The sequence below is a fragment of the Anopheles coustani genome, chromosome 2 (assembly GCF_943734705.1).
Source record: "Anopheles coustani chromosome 2, idAnoCousDA_361_x.2, whole genome shotgun sequence".
Classification (NCBI taxonomy): Eukaryota; Metazoa; Arthropoda; class Insecta; order Diptera; family Culicidae; genus Anopheles; species Anopheles coustani.
This window is the reverse complement of record NC_071289.1, coordinates 75977373-75996841: the sequence shown is the minus strand read 5'-3', so window position 1 is coordinate 75996841 and position 19469 is coordinate 75977373. Positions and strand designations below refer to the sequence as shown.

At 44.4% G+C, this 19469-nt stretch overlaps 1 protein-coding gene across 2 annotated transcripts; it reads right to left on the bottom strand.

The window, feature by feature from the left end:
* Window positions 1–13597: 13597 nt before the first annotated feature.
* LOC131267653 (ADP-ribosylation factor GTPase-activating protein 1) lies at window positions 13598–16812 on the bottom strand. Of its 2 annotated transcripts, none has more exons than XM_058270581.1 (6): window positions 16330–16812; window positions 15641–16206; window positions 15453–15567; window positions 15257–15367; window positions 15026–15085; window positions 13598–14876 (listed from the first exon to the last, which is right to left on the bottom strand). In XM_058270581.1, the coding sequence occupies exons 1-6, from the start codon at window positions 16387–16389 to the stop codon at window positions 14268–14270; spliced, it is 1521 nt and encodes a 506-aa protein (XP_058126564.1). In that variant the 5' UTR covers window positions 16390–16812; the 3' UTR covers window positions 13598–14267. The 2 variants fall into 2 exon arrangements, with proteins under 2 accessions (XP_058126564.1, XP_058126565.1); XM_058270582.1 differs by having other exon boundaries at window positions 15290–15367.
* Window positions 16813–19469: the final 2657 nt, after the last annotated feature.

Below are 19469 nucleotides of genomic sequence, written 5' to 3'. Positions count from 1 at the left end.
TATAAGTTCACGGTATCACTATCCTTGGTCGGGGTTGGAATTTCTAATGCTATGTGAGTCACCAAAGCACTATGCGATTGTTGTATCCCGATTTGTAATGTATGCATTTTAGTGTTTTCAATACCGGATGCAGAGCTGGTGCAAGTTTAGGACGGTTACCTGTTTAGAATTCGTCGTAACTGACTCATTTTCTCGAGAGAAATTTATCAAAAATGCTTATTGAGCGGAGAGTCAAAAGAAACCCCGGGAATGTACTTAGACCAGCTTCATCCTCCTGTTTGCCCTTTTGAAGAAGAGTGACAACCCACATCTGAGGAGGATCTCTTGTTCGCCAGTGAAACATTTGCATAAGCAACACATTCGTCGTAAATCATGACCATTTATCCAGCGTTTTTATCGGTACGTGCAGTGGCTATTCTGCCGTGCTCCTTACGAAGGTCCGGCAAGTTTTTACTAAGCACAAATTAAATCCCTACACACAGAGCCAACGCTCGGAGGTCCTGTTCTCGTCCAAGCTGCTGGCCAGCACGAGCTAGCGATTGAATCTACATCGGACATGACAAACTCAACAGAATATCTACATTCTTCCATCTATTTGCAAGCGAGCAGCCACTTCACGCAACGACAGTTCATCAAGAATCTTGTCAACTTTAAAACCCACACAGTGGATCTTTCCGCAGTCCCTTCCGACTCCCACATTCACACGTCCAGGCGCCATGGCACGATAAAGTAGAACCAGAATTTTCACCTCCTGAACGGAGTGTTCTAACAAAGGGATCTAAAGACCATTCGTTCTTACACCCACGGAATGGAACACAAAAGCAAAAGTGCTCGCCACTCGGACGTGCTTAACATACACTATTTAAGTCTTCGGGATTCTAGTCCAAAATCTCATCACGTATAGTCCTCGACACCACGAACGAAGTTTTACGAGTCCGTTATTCAACAGTACAAGAAACACATCTGCACAAATCAAATGTTAACTCACCATTTTTGAGCACTGGAAGAACTTCACAAGACAGTATAAACCGGGATCGTTTTTGGGTGTTTCTGAGGGTTTATTTCTGACTAACTCACGAACTGGTAATCCATCAACGAAACGGTGTTTCGTTGGGTCAAATAATCACTACTAAGAATGGCACTTTCACTATCACGGATTGGTAACACTATGTTCACTTGGCAGTGCAAGGATTCTTTAGTCCTTTCTCTTCAGTTTAACTCATTACCGACGGTCACACACGCACACACCACACCGTGGTCACGGGAGTTCCCCCTAGCACGGACGCCCTAAACACGAGTCTGTTCCCCGGAATGGACCCGGGTACGGGTCGAACGCAGAACGATCCAAAGCGCGCCAAAATCCACAGCGGACTGAAATGCGCTGCGAATTTCAAAGGCTTATTTATACACGCGCGCGCGCGCGCGCGCATGGTGGCTGCGTACTCCTACTTCACCACGCGCGTGCTGTTCTCAGCCGGCCAAGCAGCGAGAAGAAGATGATGCGGACAGCCCGTGGAGACACTATCATCTCGGAGATGTCGCGCGATCATGAAGACTGTATGGAAGCGATGTTCGCGCGATCGTCGCGATCTTTCGGATGCTGTAGCGTGCGTGGGGTTAACACAAAGTTATCTTTAGTGATAGATACCGAATGCCAGTGCACTATGCTAGCGGTATACCGTTTGTAAATGTGAAATTATGGTAAGGTGCTACCTTTAGTTATAACTTTTTTTAAGCATAGTGTTTGTTTTAAACATCAGTTATCGCACGACTGCATGGTGGTTGGGTTTTTAAAAACACTTAACTTTATTTACCATAACCTATGCAGGTTGATAGCTGCCTAACTTGGTCTACGACTGAATATCACCTGAACTTTCGAGTTCTAGCGGTTAGCATTCTAGAACTGCAACGCAGCATAATCATGGTGGTCCAAGTCGCAACGATCCAGGGGCCGAGTCGCGATGTTCCAAGAATGCTGAGTTGCATTATTCGTTGGATGCATTGCTCGTTGGATGAGGCGTTGTCTTGATCACTATCCTGAGCCAAATCCTTGTTCTCTTAGAAAAATGATTCAGGAGATAGACAATTTGTTCTAATCCAGTAAACTTAGTCTTATCAGCATAGGGCAATGTTTATCTTGTGCAACAGTTTCTAAAGAGTTCAATGAAACCAAGTGATTGATAAAGGCTCTGATAGCCAATTGAAAATGTGTGTACCATATGTGTTTTTATTTAAAGTTGAGCTGAGTTGAGCATGGTCACACACATTTTGTATTTCCTGCTGCTTCCTGTTGCTGAATCCACTCTCATCCAAAAGTTAAAAGACCTTTGAATCTCGCAGGACTCTCCCATGCTTAAAAATCTTGGTTAAAGTGTATATTTAGGTTAAACCGTATATTAAGGAAAACAATAGTGAATATAACTGTTTTTGTTAGAAGACAACAACGTTGAAACAATCTGTGTCATAAATACGACAAGTAAGAACATTGCGATATGAAATCTTGATTCAAATAGTCATATTAAACCCTAGATGAACTTTAAATGTTTAATTCATCAGTTATCAGTTGAACACAATCAACTGCTTCCAATCAGGACGCTCAGAAAATCCCGGCTTCCCTTAGAACTGACCCTATTTTTGTCACCTAGTCACGCCGGATGCTACCTCCTTTCAACTTTCATCTTCTCAGTTCAACATTCTTGCGGACAAGCCAACCATCCAACCACTACACCGATCGGCTGCCCTCAGGGACACTTGTGTTGCCTTCAAGTTCAAACGGTAGCCTTCGGCTGGTGCGGTTTGAACTCATCGTTTCTACTCCTCCCCCGGTCAAACGTCCTACCGTTTATGACAGTTTCAAATGACGAGAAGCAGCCTCAACAGTAGACTTCTCTTTCACCGGCGTGGCCATAAAGGTGGATGGCGGTTTGGTGAACATTGATTTTAGATTTGTTGTAGGCCGGGAGGTCTTACTGCTTTAACGGTTAACCCGATGGCCGGCACGGCACCCGCTAGAGGACGCTATGAAGCTGCAAAACCATATGGGGTGAGCCAAGGGGTCATAAGACGGCGGTTGCGATTTGGGATACAACAGTAAACGCGATGGTAGCTTGGACATGGTTGACATTTTCATGAAGCTATAGCTATTACACAGCCATTAGGTCAATCAGTGAAGGCTTGTTTGGCTTATCGTCGATCACTATCGATCGTCAAATGGACGAAACTGTTAAGAAATAATAATCCTACAGCTTCTACAATCTCTTGTGAAACTGAATTGAGACAATTTTTAAAAATTAATTCAAACAAACCTTAAGTGAAAAAACAGCAAGCAATCGACAGGAATATCCGGGATGTTCTATCCGGGAAAGATCTTCCCCCCACATTAATTTGTATGGCTTCCATCACCTTTGCGAGAATGTCACCTAGATTGTAATACCGATAATTTTGCATCGTAAGCACATAGTTGCAGGGCAAATTAGCATGCATGTCCTAGCTGCACCGTAACAGCATTGTAAATGCAATGAAAGATCAGAACGTGTCATACGGCGGCAGAGAACACACTCGTCCAGAGGTTCAGCGATGGATGAATTCCGGAGTGCGCACCCTGAAGATCGTGCCTTAACCGATCCGAAGGAAGGTATACATTATATCACCGCAATAACCATATCACATATTACCCGGCAGTCGGTTGGATAGGCTTGTTTAGTTTTATTACCCCACTGGGACTCACTCGATGATCTTCAGCCCATCAACACGTCGTTAACAAGATAAAAGAGTGATTAGATGAACACATCTATTGCACCAACAAGTGGTAGTTAATCCGAGCGCGCGTAACCGGTGCCTATCAGTAGCCTTCTAGCCCTCCCTCGGTCCAATGGAAGTGAGGAAAAATGGCTCCCATTTCCTTCCTTCGCTGAAATCAGGTCGAATTTTGTCCACTTTTGACGCTGTGAAACCATCTTCTGTTGCTCATCAAGCGAACGACATCTTTTCGAACATTTCCCAACGAGATGTTGGAAGCCTCTTGTCCGGGCCGGAAACTCGAGGTAAAAAAGATCCCAAAAATTAGCTGACTCAAAGGCGCCCCGAATGTCATGGGCGAGCTGCCTGTGCCGGTCGTTGACGCGAGCGTGGAAAATTTTCAACCGTCAGTGTCAGTGACTAATTATAGCAAGGACAGCTGAAGTATCCTTCATTTGCATGGGACGAATCATTAGCTCTTCCGTTCCGGGGGATTAGTTTGAGAATAGAGATGTATCGTTGACGTAGAAAGCACTCGAACGCAACATCTTCAGAATCGAAGCGAGTGCGAAAGGCACTTTCGATTTCGTGAAATGATGAAAATGAAATGAAACGCATGCCAATTCCGAACGACGCATCGATAGCCTCGAATCAGCATACCCCCACCTCCTTTGGCCCGCTCGACGCCTGCCCAGCAGCGGGTCTCATCCTTCGAAAGTAGTTTTGCTGACCGGTTGCAGGAGGAAAACCCGTTCCAAACACACGTCTGACCTACGACACGGGCGACCCAGTCTCAACGTGCACGACCACGCGCAAGATAACGGGCTCCAGACGGACCGATATAGCCGAATATTGAAATAATACTAACCGTACCGTTCGAGGAACAAACAAACAAAAACCTCATCCACATATAACCCGGTCAGCGTTCCAAAATAGGTGAATTTATTTAATTTCTTGTTTCATTCCCCCAAGCGGTGGCAGAAGAAATGGCCTCAGTGGCAGCATTTCGACCCCCAAACGACCCGCCAGCTTCTCCACCATCAGTCGCATGAATGAGTGCGTAAAATATGCAAACAAGAAGCAAACAAACGCGATAAAACATCACGAAACACGGGGAAACTGTGAGGTTTCTACGGTTCGCCAAAGCTGATAAAAGCAAAACAACTCAACTAGAACGGGCAGGTCGATCGAGCGATCGTATTTCTTGCTTTCTTGCCGAGTTGAAAATGCAAAACCGTCGCGAAAGAAGCTCGACGAGGCGACAAGCGACGAACCCGGTTTAGGAAAACGTGGTCGGATGGAATGTCGCGGGAAAGGTTAATTTTTTCTATTCGTCCTTGCCGGGATGGGTGTGTAAACCTACTTTTAAAAAGTGTCCACGATAACAATAATATTTTTGGAAAAGTTTATGTTTTTGTTACGTAATGTTCAAAGCATTGTTATGCATGAACAGAAACCAAAATGTAGCAAATAATTTTCCTATATTTCAATTTTTGAATGATATGTCCTTTTCATTGCAATTTAAAACCAATTGGAATATGCACAATAACAATTGTGTAACAATTGTATGACTAATCAAAAATGTATTGAAAAAAAATGTAAACAAAAATGTATTGAAGAAAACACAAACAGTCAAATATGTATTGAAAGATTTTGATTTTTTTTTTTTTTGTTTGATTAAACAGTATTTATAGTTTTGAGATTGTTGTGTGTTTGAATAATTTTCGCCAATCCAATCCTTGGACAATTCTGAAATGACAACTTTTGACTTAATGTAAATTTAAAATTTGACATATGATCACTTAGGCAACCCCTTATAAGTATACATTCCAATCCACTATCGATGAGAACAGCGAGACGGAGCTTATTAACTTTGAACTTTACCGCCGACGGTAGCCGTCGCGCAAAAATCTTCTTTAAATCTGCAGCATTTAACTGGCATCTTCACTCCATGCTGACCGCAACCAGGCCGCCCTTGAAAGTAATGGCTCCTCGCAACATGCGCCCCATGAGGTTAAACGCACACACAATTGTTGAGCAAAGCTATCGCTATCGGAACGGTGTAATTTATAGCGCCCTGCGACGCGGTCTCTGGCGGTTCTCCCCCGGTGTTTTCCTTTTCCAAAACAACAGCCTCCAGACCGGGTCGAGTTTCGGGGCCAAAACGGCAGGTGAAAAGGCTAGCAATAAAACTGATAAAACTCATGACACTCGCCCAGGATGCTGCTCGCCTTGTTCGGCACGCAAGTGGAAAAGTTCAAGCCCAGCGCGCGTGCCATCGTTCCTCAGAATGAAGTCACAGTGGTATGCATGACATTATCAAGCCCTCGGAGGCGAACGTGCCGACAAGATGCAATGAAGAGTGCCCAAAGTGCAGCCCCACGGATTGGATAAGCCTTCTTGATTGGTGGGTCGAATTTTGATTGGTTTATTTAGCCACCTTCATTTACTGACGCACACTCATCTTCACCGTTCGAGCATCGGTTTTATGCATCCGTACCTTCGGCTGAAGGCTGTCGGGCAGATAATCACAATCAAACCACTCCATTACCCTTCCGCTCCGTCGTTATCGTCGTGAAGGTCAGCCGAACCGTCCGAGTGGATTGAAGATCCAACCACGAATTTACGTGTTTTTATGGTTCAAAATTCTTCGACAAAGGAGCGGCAAACCATCGATACGATCCTCAGACGTTTCAAGCACAAAAATAGGCATACAGTTTTAAACTGGCTCGTATAAATTAATAGCATCAAAGAAAAATAACACCCCAACCGGATTCAACATCGAACCGGTGCTAGAATTCAATTTCTATTCTCAGGCGGAGGCTTTTTGGGGTGGATCCTATTTTTACAACAAACAGCTGCGGAATCCGAAATCGCTAGCAAACCGGCCCACGAGTTCGCATCGTGAGCGCGTCCTTTTTGGCGTCCACAAATACCGGAAACCGGTTCCCAGCGACAGTGGAGCATCTGGTCGCCGTCTGGGGTTCCGACCTGTGTCTGAAGACTCTTGTACATGTTTCATTTTGTCACCTACGCTGAGGTTTTGCTACTTTGTTGCGTTGTGTGAGGTGAATATTTTGACGGACGAAACGAACGCGACTCCGTGCGGGGAATGGGAAAATCGATCTCGCGAGGGATGAAGTGGAAGAGCCGGCGTTCAATAGAACCTAGAATGATGCAACAAGGAAACTGTCAACCGATACGCGGGCATCCGGACACAGAGATGGTCAGGGACATGAAGTGCACGCCAACATTGAACTAGTTCCTATTGATGTCCATTGCCATCGCAAATAGAACGAGATCGTATCGGCCCAGCGAGCAGCGATCGAATGAAAAGGCCGCTATGCAAAACGGCTGCTAAAGCCAACCGGTAATCTTTAATAATTTCGCATCCTTCCTTTGACCTTCATCAAGAATTCAAATGATGAATTTTTAATATTTTAAATCCCAACTAACCATTCTCCCAACGTTTCCCTGTACCATTGTCACATTTTTGATCGTAAATGTAAATTTTGTGTTTCATTTTTCCTGCTTCCTTAGAATAGTGAACAGGTTTTCTTTCATGTTGTGTTTAAAAATACGCACACCAAGAAATAATCGCGAGCGATTGGTGAGAATGCGTGATCCGGTTGCCTTTAGAGCGATGCGTTTTATCAAGCCAAATCCCCAAATTTATATACCTTTTATTACTAACAGAAGACTCAGGGTTGTTTGATATTGTTATTCATTAACACAAGTTAATTATTCACAACTCAGCAACGTTCGTTGTCGACAGTTTGCCAAATTGTTAATAATAAAATTCGAAACAGGAAATCATTCGATTTCTTTCAGCGATCGCTATTTATGTTAACAGGACCCTGAAGAACCAAACCTAAGGATGACAGTTTACATTCGATCGTAGTTTTGTTTTATTTATTCTAAATAAAAATTAAACGCATCTCTGTTTTTTTCCCATTTTGCAACACATCGGATATCTTGTAACAGAAACCTGCTACAATGTAATCCTACTATCAAACTTTTACTTGTTTCCATATTTCAATATTTTAGTAATTCATAACTCAAAATCTCGTACAAAAGTTCAATTTTGAGCCAATACCTATGGTTCAATCTGAATCGTTGTAGTTCGTGGAAAAATATGAACCAAAACCAAAAAGAGTATTATAAAAATATGCTAAAGAAAAATCGCAAATCTGAAACCATCCCTCCCATCCTTGACCTTTGGCTCGGTAGCCTCGCACGTTGGTGATTTATCACCATGCTATGGAGCCGAGAAATTAATTCATAATGACCCTACCCGATGATGGAAGCTCATGTGCACATTATCGACGATCACCAAAACACCGTTCAACTATTGTTTTGTGATCCACGCTTGTGATTACATTTAAACAAAATCAAATCAGGCAAAAGAAGAAGCAGTAAGTCTTGAAGAATCAACAATGTTTGAAAGAAGACAGAAGCGATCCAAATGGAATGACAACGCTTAAGACTGGTGCGGCTTATTTTGGAGGCTCATTAATCTTGAAGGAGGATCTTCTGGTAAGCCACACCGCGCGCAGGCATCGACGGAAGACAAATTACCGCCCCGATCTGTATGCTAATCCTTACCGAACCGAACGGTGGAAGTCGATTTGTCATATTCGGTACAGAATTGCTAAAGCGCCGCAAACGCAACGCCCGAGATAGGTTTGTTCCTTTTTTTCATCCACGATAACGATTCGTCAAAATAATCCGTTCACACCTGGCACCGATGGGTCTTAATTCGTGAGCTTAATCTTATCGTGAGATGAAAGGAAAATTGGATCGGAGATGGGTTTTTCACGGCTTTTAATTTAACAACCCCCAGCGCTACTCTTGGTGATGACTTTTTTTCCGAGAGTTCAATAAAATTAATTCCAAGCTCCAGGAGCCACACTGATGTCTAGTTCACCTTCACGTTGTCCGGCCTTTTGATGCAAATCGGTGTTCACACATTTTCGTCAATTATCGCACACGTCCTTGCGTTAATTGGGATGCACTTTTCCTTCGCCCAGATGCTTCTGTTTTTTTTGGCGACCGCTCCTTTTCACAGTTCTGCGACAGGTGGTGCGATAATGGCCGACGATCCCTGCTGTCAATCTGTCTGTCAGAACCCGGGAGCAGAATTACTTGATGGAGCATGCAAACTCAACTCCCGGACAAACTGTAGGGACAGACGCTCGACTCGATCACAACCTCGACCCAATGATTAACGATAATTGTTCTCTTCCGAATTGATGAGTTTGGCAGTGACATTCACTTGGCCTTTTTTTTGTATTCCCATGGTAAATATCCTACGAGGATGCGCCATCTTCGTTTTGTTTTTGCGCGAAGCCGCACATAAAATACGATATCGATCGACATCTAATGTTTGCAAAAGATTTCCTAGTTGACGAGAAACAAAAAAAATTCCTCACCGTCTCTACTTGCCAACAATCATTGCCTTTGGATGTAAAGACATTTAAAGGTTAGTATTTTTTTCTTCTTCTACTTCTTCTAAGGAATGCAACAAGTAACGTCCGCCGATTCAAGTTCCGCGCGACATACCGACCAACGCGCGTTGCCCTTGGCCTCCGGCGAACTGTCGTGCACATTTTCACATCGCCATAAAAACGAAAAATCGCCATCGGTGTCGGCTTCCTTTTATTGGATTCGATTTGTTTTTGTTCACCCAATTCGCTTCTAGGAAGGATATTGACCCTCACAGAGCGTTAGAGGAAGTTTTAACAAAATGGAAAGGCAATAAAACTGCATCGAACGTGCAATCAGAAACGGGGCTATAAAGTTGGAAATTTTGAGGCTAATTTTTACCCCCTTTTCCGCTAGGTAAATGGAGATGAATTTTCATCTCCGACCCACGTGGATGATGATCCTCCTCCCGCGAAGACGCGCTTTGCGCAAGACGCTCACGGTGCGTTCGAACGAGTTTAAAAAAGAAGTCAATTTACAAACCGGGCGACCTTTTTCGCCGTCGGCCCTCCCTGGGACGCCCGAGACCGGTTACAGAGCGACGGGTGTGGAGCGATCCGGCCGTACCTACCGGCCTTTCGGGGCGGCGTTACTTCTGCTTCTCGAGGCGATCGAGATTATCCCCCAAAAATGCGCTCGCTGCGACATGAACGATGAAAAGCCCGAACGATGTCGCCTTGTCGCGCGGTTGATACCGACGCTATCAAGCTATCGAGTGGAAAAGATGGCCGTCGCCGGGCGAAACAAATGATGCCAGCAAACGCCCCGAGGTAACGGACACTTCCTTCAAGCCTGCTGAAGAGGTTTTGTGGACGGCCTTAAACTGTAGAAACTTTTGGAGTTTTGGACATCTTAACCCTCAAAAACTCAAGTCTCAAAACGGATATGTTGCTTAACAACAGCATTATGCTTTTAAGATTTTAATTTTTAATTAGAGTTGAACATTTTTAACCCAAAGCAAAATATTATTTATGCTCTGGGACGAAATACAAAACATGTACCATCTGTGTATTGTAGCATTTTTTTTTTAACTACAATATTCCTTATCAAATCAATCCTGCAAAATATGCTATTCTCTGTTTACTGTAACGTCTTTTGCATAAATTTCCGTAATTTAAAAATTTAATTAAGAAATAAGGAAATTTTGTCATATCTCAATACCAAAACGAATTTTTTTCTTACAATTGATATGCATCGTGGTAATTTAAATGTTTTTCGTTGCTTTTCTAGTGTCACTCAATATTAAAAATGAAGTTAAAAAAAGAAATTTGGGTAAAAGACAAACAACAATGGTGGTGGAAATAACATGCACCAAAACCAATTATTTTTTAAATAGTATCGAAAGTAAAAAAAATTGTTGCAAATAAAAAACAATATGCTTTTGAAACCATCGTGTATCTTACAACTATAAACTTTCACAGGTACTTTTAACAATAAGGACTTTTAAACCAGATAAAACGAAATTTTTTACAATTCAAAATTTCCTAACATCAACTTTGAACGCTAAAACACTTACTAAATTGAGCATTTTTAGTTAACGATAAATAATTACTATCAAAATTTAAAAATATGGCTACCACGTGGATGCTTTTAGCGATCTGTAATTTTAAAACGATACTGTGACTTTAAAGGTTAAACATGCATCTGCAAAGAAGCTTATAACCTGCCTTACGAGGGTGAACGTGGAAAATGCACTCAACTCAGTTTTAATAGCATTGAAACAAACCGCTCAAACGATCCATCTCCTTCAGCGATCACTTATCGATGGCCCATTGATCGGCGCAAGAAGTTCAAGGGCGGGTGGCTTCCTTTCCGTCCACAGAAACGGTTGTCACCGTCAAAGGGGACGCGGTCAAACATTTCGAGTGTCAGCGCAAGGCAGCGCCAAAAATTTCCGATGAAAAATCAGCTATAAATATTTCCACTCAAGTGGCGATAAATTTGTCATCCAGCACTTATCGGACAAGTTTGCCGTCACAATCTTCAATGTTTTTTTTCTGTACAGGAACAGTTCCTCCAACATGTCGCATCATTACTCTGCGTACCTTTCGTCCGCTCGAAAACTTCATCAGCGTCGTCTTAACCAAAAGGATCGAATACCGCCAACGAAGTCCCTGGAAGCGGTAAATTATAACTTTTATAATATCGCAGGCACGGAGGATTTGCGCCGCATGCGCATGTGCCTCAAGGACACGGTCAAGCGCGTGTGGCCGCTCTTGAGACCTTCGAACCTAGCGGGAGGATTGTGACAGCGTCGCCAAACCATTTTGCATTTAAATGGTCCCGGCAGCACATTTGCGTGTCAAAACGACTCATTTCTGTGGAGATCATCATGATCATCACCATCATCATCATCTGGTGAGTGATCACCGGTTCGATTGGTAATAGGCGGTCGTTTTAAAGATAGTCTTTCAATAAAGTTTGCATATTGTGAATTGTATCATATCAGTTGTAGGTGAAGGTTTTTTTTAAACAAACTAAAATATCTTCCAAAATTACTTGCCACAACGGGGTTAGGTCCGGCGAACCTTTCGAAAGATATCCTAAAAGGGGCAACCGCGTATCTAATCCCACAACAATTACCTCATTCAACCCCTCAATGCGGAACCGAGCAACAAAGTACCTATTAAGCTCTCAGATCATGGTTATTTCCGTTCATTCACGAGCCGAAACGCGGCATCAATCGAACTCTTGTCGCGCCGATAGAAAGGTTAAATATCGCAACGGTTGGTGTGGTATTTTTTCTACAACGAAACAACGAAAAAGGAACTCTTTCTTAATCACGCAAGGACGCACCTGTAATGTCCTCGTTTAACACACAATAGTTAAAACACAGATCTTCAGCTCTTCTTCACGAAAACGATAGAAGATTAGATTTCTTTTGTTCCTCTAATTGGCTTTCAAACGACTCTCATCAACTACTCCGAATCGTTCGGTGAGGTTGAGAATGAGAAACGGTGTTCTTGTACGGCCCCACCCTTCCTTAATCCTTGGTGCCTTATAAAAGAACCTTTTTTTATAAGACGAACCCCTCCGAGACGACTAAAGAAAACCTGTTCGAATGAGAAACTAAATACCATACAAGACTAGGATGGGGCATCTTTAAAATTTAATGTCGACTACAGCGAGGGACAAACTTCCGGGTTTAACATTTCGCCGACGTTACGGCTTCTTTTTACGTTTTTCTAAAATTGAATTCAAGCATTTCGATATTTTCAGATAGGAAACTAAAAGCACATTTCTCTGATTCATCCCCCGCGTAACCTTATTCTGGTTGTGGGACAAACGACAGTCGATTTCAAATCGGCCCCCATACTGGCTACAAAATGTGTCACTGTGGGAGCTCAGCTGGCTGGCTGTCAAGTTCCGGGATGACGAGCGATCGCGCAGCGCTTCAGCATCGCGGCCTTTAAGTGCGTTGGTTTATGTTCTACCTTGCTTGAAGATCAATCTGCTCTCAGGCTCAACACCCCTTTGTGACGGTGGGTGTTTTGCCCGCAACCAGTCCTCCCTCCATCAAATGACCCACGACGATTACATGTCAACAGTTCACCGCGAGTCCATCACAGGACGAACCGCTTCTATGGCGTCACATGGGGGAAATATTATTCTTCAATCGAAATATACGGTAGCAGGTTGGAGTCAAAGATGCGATTAGTGACGTGAATGCGAAAGCAGCAACATCGTAGTTCCGTAGGAGTCGACGACGGACCCGGACCTCCCATTTGCCTGAATGATAAATTGCCTCTCGTTTGTGGTAACCCCTTGACGGCCAACACTCGCGCTTAGGTTCCCCAACACAGCTCCTCGTTGATGAGCAATTATATTCCATCCACGATCACAAACTAAAGCGCTGGACGCGATCGCGGTATGAGCGCTTTTTCGACGGCTTTAGTCGTTTGATAAATTTAAAAACTCTAGCCGCACACGTAACGTTGATAACCATCCGAGTCAATAGACACGCGCACCGTTTCGGTTATTACTGTATAAGCATTCCGCGGGAGTTACGTGGTTTTGACCTGTGAGAACTCTAGGTATATTTTACAAACATTCGCAGGCCCTTAGAAGATTAAAAAGAAATTCTATAAAGTGATAGGTCTTGAGTAGCAACATGACCTAATATATTACGTCAGTACGAAGAAATAGTTCCTTTGGAAAAGGCATCATAAAAACGACGTATTTCGAGGTGATAATTTTCCTATCAACGAAATTAAAACTGATTTGCTGACTTGTTTCCGACATTGGTTATTCAATAATCCTTTTCAATCTGCCGTTCGAGAGCCAAAACAAATATCAAGAAAATTACTCCCTCTAACAATGTATTGACCACTGCGAAACACACTTCGGATGCTACATTTTCCATCACAAACCCCGAAGCCCGTTTGGGGATTATACAAGTACGACCAATTTTATTATCATCATCGGCGTGGCGCACGATCTGTTTTTTTTTCCTCATCTTCATAAACATAGTCATTTTGCTAAAATATGGATACGTGGGGAGGTTCGGGGCGGGGAGACAATCGGGGATTGATTTGCACTAAGGTGGCCGTCCTGAGGACGGTCCACTTTCGTTGCCGCTTTCACTTTCAACTAGAATATAGAATATGTGTATATATATACCATTTTTTTCTTTTTTGCCAGCCTAATTCTTTCTCTCTATCTCTCTCTCTCTCTCTATCTTTCTCTTTCTGTCTATTATCTCTTTCTTTTTTTTCTTCCTCCGATAAGAAGCCTGCTTTGTTTATATCCTTGCACTACACACGCTTAACGTCCACCAGATCTGAATTCGGAGTGATGTTCTGCAAGGAAACGACCGACGCATGATCGCACGCTTCAACCTTATAATACATCGGATAACACATTCTGCGGGTACATATCGGAATCCACGAAAGTTTAAGGATTCAGGGAAACGGAGGGCGGAAGGGGCTCGGGACGTAAGTCATTCATCTGGCAATGGGTAAGTCTCGTAGTTCGATTCGATAAAATTCACACACCATCCCGGGGGGAAAGGAAATAGGAGCACAGCTCTCTCTACCCCCCCTGGTTTAGTTGTTCAACATGTTCCAGAGGTCATCCTCGGCGTTATTGTTCGCCTTCTTGCCGCCACTCTTCGGTGCTCGGTTGTTTTTAATATCAAGGCCGGCAAAGTCCTGCTCCACGCTGGACTGGGATTTCATCGACTGCCTGCTGCCGTTAGCACCGTTGTTACTGGTTCGGCGCGATCCACCGGACTTTGACTGCCGCTCGAAGTTATCATTGCGCAGGTCAACACTGGCCGGATCGGCGGAGGAAGCGCCGTAAGTCGGCTTTGTGGAGGACCCCTGCGTTGGTCCCGAGTACGACTCGAATCCGGTCCAGCCATCATCGTCGCCATTGTCGGCATTCTGGTACGATTGTGGCAAGCTGTTGGAATTGCTATCATTCTGCCAGCCACCGGCTCCACCACCACCGCTACCGTTGGACCAAGAATCGCCGCCGCCGTTGCGGTTCGATCCGGAAGAACCGCGGTGCTGCTGCTGGCGTCCATTGATCGGGCTGTTGACGCCGCTGTCCGAGGAAATGTTGCTGTACTGATCGTTGCTTCCGGACGGGGTGCTGTAACTTCCGCCTGGGGCTCCGATTCCACCCCATCCTTTGCGACTTACTTCGGTTACCTGCATCGAAAAGGGTAAGCATGTTAATTTCATGGAACTTCTTATGGCGTCAGAAACGCGCAAATTAAAACAGTGTGCATTGATGAAAAGCTAACAAAAGGCACCAATGGCGATTCATAGCGGAGGCTCTATATCGCAAACATACGAACCTTTGTCGCCAAACTGGACACTTGAGACCCGACTCCTTCCAGTAGCGTACCTTCCTTAACCTGTGCGCCATTTTCGCACGTACATAAACAACACAAACATACGTTTGGTGCGGGTGAAAGAACCGAAGGAAAAATAAAAACAGACAACATAAGGGGTTTGTATGAGATGAATACAAAACAATATGAAAACCGCAATAAGCAAATAAAAGATAAAGTGCGTGAGACATCTACCTTCTCTGAAACGTTGCTAGAAACTTCAACTACCTTTTGCGAGGCCATGCTTCCGTACTTGAGAGCGTTTTCCTTGGCCACGTTGGCCACCTTCGAGAACACATTCCAGCCCTGTAGAAGATTAGAAATGTAGATTCTAAGAATGCTGGGAGCACAGTATAACCGTCGCCAAGGTAACGGGAAATAAGAAACTCACAGTAGCCAGTGATGATTGAACGGTATCGAAAAGCTCGTGCGATTGACTGCGCGGTGGCGGATCCATCGTGTAGCCGAACCCGGCATACTTTCCTCCTTGGTTGGGTGGCAAATTTCTGTAGAAAAGAAAAGGGCACCCCGAAACATGGATTAATAATGATCAACATCTCCACTCTAGGATGTACCTACTCTGGTCTGGAAGCGTTTTCCTCCTGCTTGCGACTAAAGAAGTCTTCCTTCTGAGCCTTGAATTCCGGCGTCTGATACTGCTGGTAGCTGCCACCATCCTGATAGTACGAATCGCCGCCATTCTGATAGCCTCCCGTCGATCCACCGCCCCTGGAATGTGAGCTGCCACTGCTGGCCGAACTGTGGCCACTGCTGCTACCGCCACCACCCGAGTGCCCGGCAGCCTTTACCCGTGCCGCCGCGCTGGACGCATCCCACGACTGGCCCTGGGCAAGCGCGTTAATTTTATCCCGATAGAGGGCGGCCGCCCGAGTGTTGTACTTTCGCTGGATCGGTGCCGTATCATCCCAGTCGTCCTGCGTGTCGAAAAAGTCTCGTGCCTTCCGATTACCACCGACCTTCATCTTCTCCAGCTCGATGTCCTTCCACTTGTCCATCGAGACAGAGCGCACGAAGGAAAGGTGCACCCCGAGGCCACGGTGCTTGCCGGAACACTCGAGGCATATCCAGATGCCGTACGTTACCGAAACCCACTGGGGATTGTGGGTTCCACACTCGAAACATTTCTGCAAATTGGTGATTGTTGAGCACGGAAAGGTAATTAGTCAACCGCTCGTTAGGGCAGCGTACGGTCACATATGGTACCAGCGAGCAGAACTAATCAAGCATAGCGAAAAGTCATTGCTTACATTGTTCCCATCCGATGGTTTCAGTTCGCTCAGAACGCGACGTGTACGTGGACTGGCCATTGTGCTAGGCTACACACCACGGCTAAACACTAGGGAAATTCGACCTCCAAAAACCGTCCACGTTCGACAGAGATGCTCCACAAAACCCTCCTGCCTCCTCCCCTGCCACACAAAAAAACCTGTTTCAACACAAAAATCTCTTGCCAAAACGTGGTTGGATGTGGGGGTTGGGGTGGGTGAGGAAAGTTTTAGAAATGTGTTCCCAACGGAGTATCTGCCGAATACTTTCACCGCAACAAACACTTTTCACCGTCTTCACCGAACGCAAACGATTGCACCTATTTCGTTGGCGATCATGACAGGGAAGGCGCTTTTCATGAACGTTTTGCACGACAACACGAAACGCCACAGTGTCCTCCCAAACGCGGTTTGTTTTTACGAGAAAAAATCAATTTTCCACAATCGCCACTGTGGCCGTTTCGTTGTCTCCAGCGCCTTCTGTCAGTCGGTGAGAGATGCAAAGTCGGAGCCGGATCCGATCCCAACAGGGAGCTTTTCAATCAGATCCAAGCTGTAGTGTGTTTTGCTCCTCATGCTGCATGAAATATGTGGTGAAAGTGCTTTCAAGACGTTAAGAAAATTTCAAGCAATGTGTTTCTCTTAGCGGTATATTGACAATTCGCTCCACAGTTCTTTTGTTGTTATTGATAAATGTGTCGATTAAGGTCTGAACAGTCCTTTCAATTTTAAATCTTGAACTCTAATGAGGCAGTTTAACGTGGATATATCGAAGTGAACGAAGTAAAGATAATGCAAATTTACTTTTTGCTCAATGGTTTACTGTTTTGCCGCTTAAAAAGTAAGGAATCACTCTCCTCGAGCTTCGACACCCACCTCTATCGGAATACCAGCGCGTCGCGATGCTTTTTGAACATATTTACCTTATGACTAAGGTTACTAAAATAAGGATTATAGCAACGGTCACAAGAAGAAATTATGCATTTATCCAATTTTTAATTTTCATTTATTGTAATTAAAACTATTCGAAGGTTTCAGCCGATTATCTATTAACCCCTGAAAAGACAAATATTTTGCAAAACATAAAGCTAGCGAAAAGGAGTAGGAAAAATATACGATACAATTCGTATTCAGTTTACAGTAGATTTGTTTGAAATAGTAAACAAAACGAATTCGAAATCCGTACCGACCACGTGGGTTTTAATTTATCGCGATATAATTTAAACTATCGATGTGAATTAAAGACAAAATTGAATAAGGATAAACTAACATCCACAAATTATTTCACATTTTTGTTTATTTCTTCGACAATCATTTCATACCTTGCACGTTGCGTACATTCTGTTCTGCTCACCGCATTCAACATTCATACTCTGCCTTCTCCTTCGCTTAAGTATCGTACCAGTAGAAGTGGATTTACACGAGGTTTATTTTTTAACTGCCTTTAACTTAACTCTAGCACATAGCGCTTCCATGCAGTTTTCCTGCGTACCGCCGCGTTCCCGCATATGCAGCCATTCGTTCGTCCACCATCTTCCTGTATATTGTTTTTGTATTTAAGCACGTTTCGACTGGAGACGTTTCCTTGAACCAATTTTTGCATAGTTTTTGATTTTTTTTTCTTATTCTTTTAACGGTTACTTTTGAATGGGATTTAAAGTGTCTTTTGAACGGTTATTTAATATACTGGACTCCCACACCTGCTCTCTTGCTTGGCTGCTTACCTTATGTTTTAATTGGAGTTTATATATTATCATACGTTTCTACTTTCGTTTTCAACATTGCAAAAATAAACTAATCTCTATTGTCTGCTATGAGCAGTAGAAAAAAGGCCTAAAAAAGGTGTGACACAAGCCCGGCGTGTTCAGTAGTGATGGGTTCTCGGAACCGCACCCACCGCCCGGAACCGCTTCCGAGCATCTTTAAACCGGCTCCGATTCCGGCTTAGTAAAACCCACGATTCCGCCCGGAACCGTCCGGAGCCGTCCGGAGTCATCCGGAGTCATCCGGAGCCGCTAGTCGGCAGCCGGAACCGACCGGAGCCGGAGCCGTCCGGAGCCGTCCGGAGCCGTCCGGAACCGTCCGGAACCGTCCGGAGCCGCTAGTCGGCAGCCGGAGCCGGCTCCGGACGGCTCCAAACGACTCCGGACGGCTCCGGACGGCTCCGGCTCCGGACGGTTCCGGACGGTTCCGGACGGTTCCGGACGGTTCCGGACGGTTCCGGACGGTTCCGAACGACTCCGGCTCCGGTCGGTTCCGGCTGCCGACTAGCGGCTCCGGACGATTCCGGACGGTTCCGGACGGTTCCGGACGGTTCCGGACGGCTCCGGACGGTTCCGAGCTCGGAGTATTGCACCTACCTTATGGAGCCGCTTCCGATATTGGTGGAGTCATTCGGAAGCGGTTCCGATTTTTTGTCGAATTTACCCACCACTAGTGTTCAGCGTCAGATACTTCAGAAGGTGGTTGTATATACTATTACATAAATCTGCCTAGAACTCGTTTTTGTTTGTTAGTCCATTTAATTGTTCCTGCATGCTTTCGATAGCAACGTTTTACGCGAGTCAAATATTGCAAAACCGTTCGTTGGGATGAGGTGCGAAGAGAATAAAATCCATCGAAAACTAATATCTTTTTCTTCAGCCTGGTGCTTTAAGCAACGATTAGTGTGTATTCTTTCTTTTTGCTTTCCACCACGTGTCTCGCATTTTAAAACCATATGTCGTTGCCTTTTGTTGAGCGCACTTCTACTACAACAACGTTTCTATTCTTCAATGTCTCTAGCCAGGTACCGATGAGTTTTTGTAGGATGTGTTAAATGCTATGCTATTGCTCGACACTTGCTGCTACTGCTGCTAAACGGCGGACACTTTAATTGAAGTTTTACACTTAGGCAACATCTTTGTCTGTGTTTTTTTCCTACAAGAGGCGAATATAGGCGCTACATAAAATTTCAAGGCAATTTGGAATGTGTATCTATGTTCACCGTTCACCGTTCATTCAATAATGGAGTTTTTCACTAGGACTTCTTTTTTGTTTTGTTTCGTTGTTTAAACAATACAATGCTTAACGGGGGGGCCTAAGTTTGACTCTTACTTCAGTCGGACGTACATTTTTTTGTA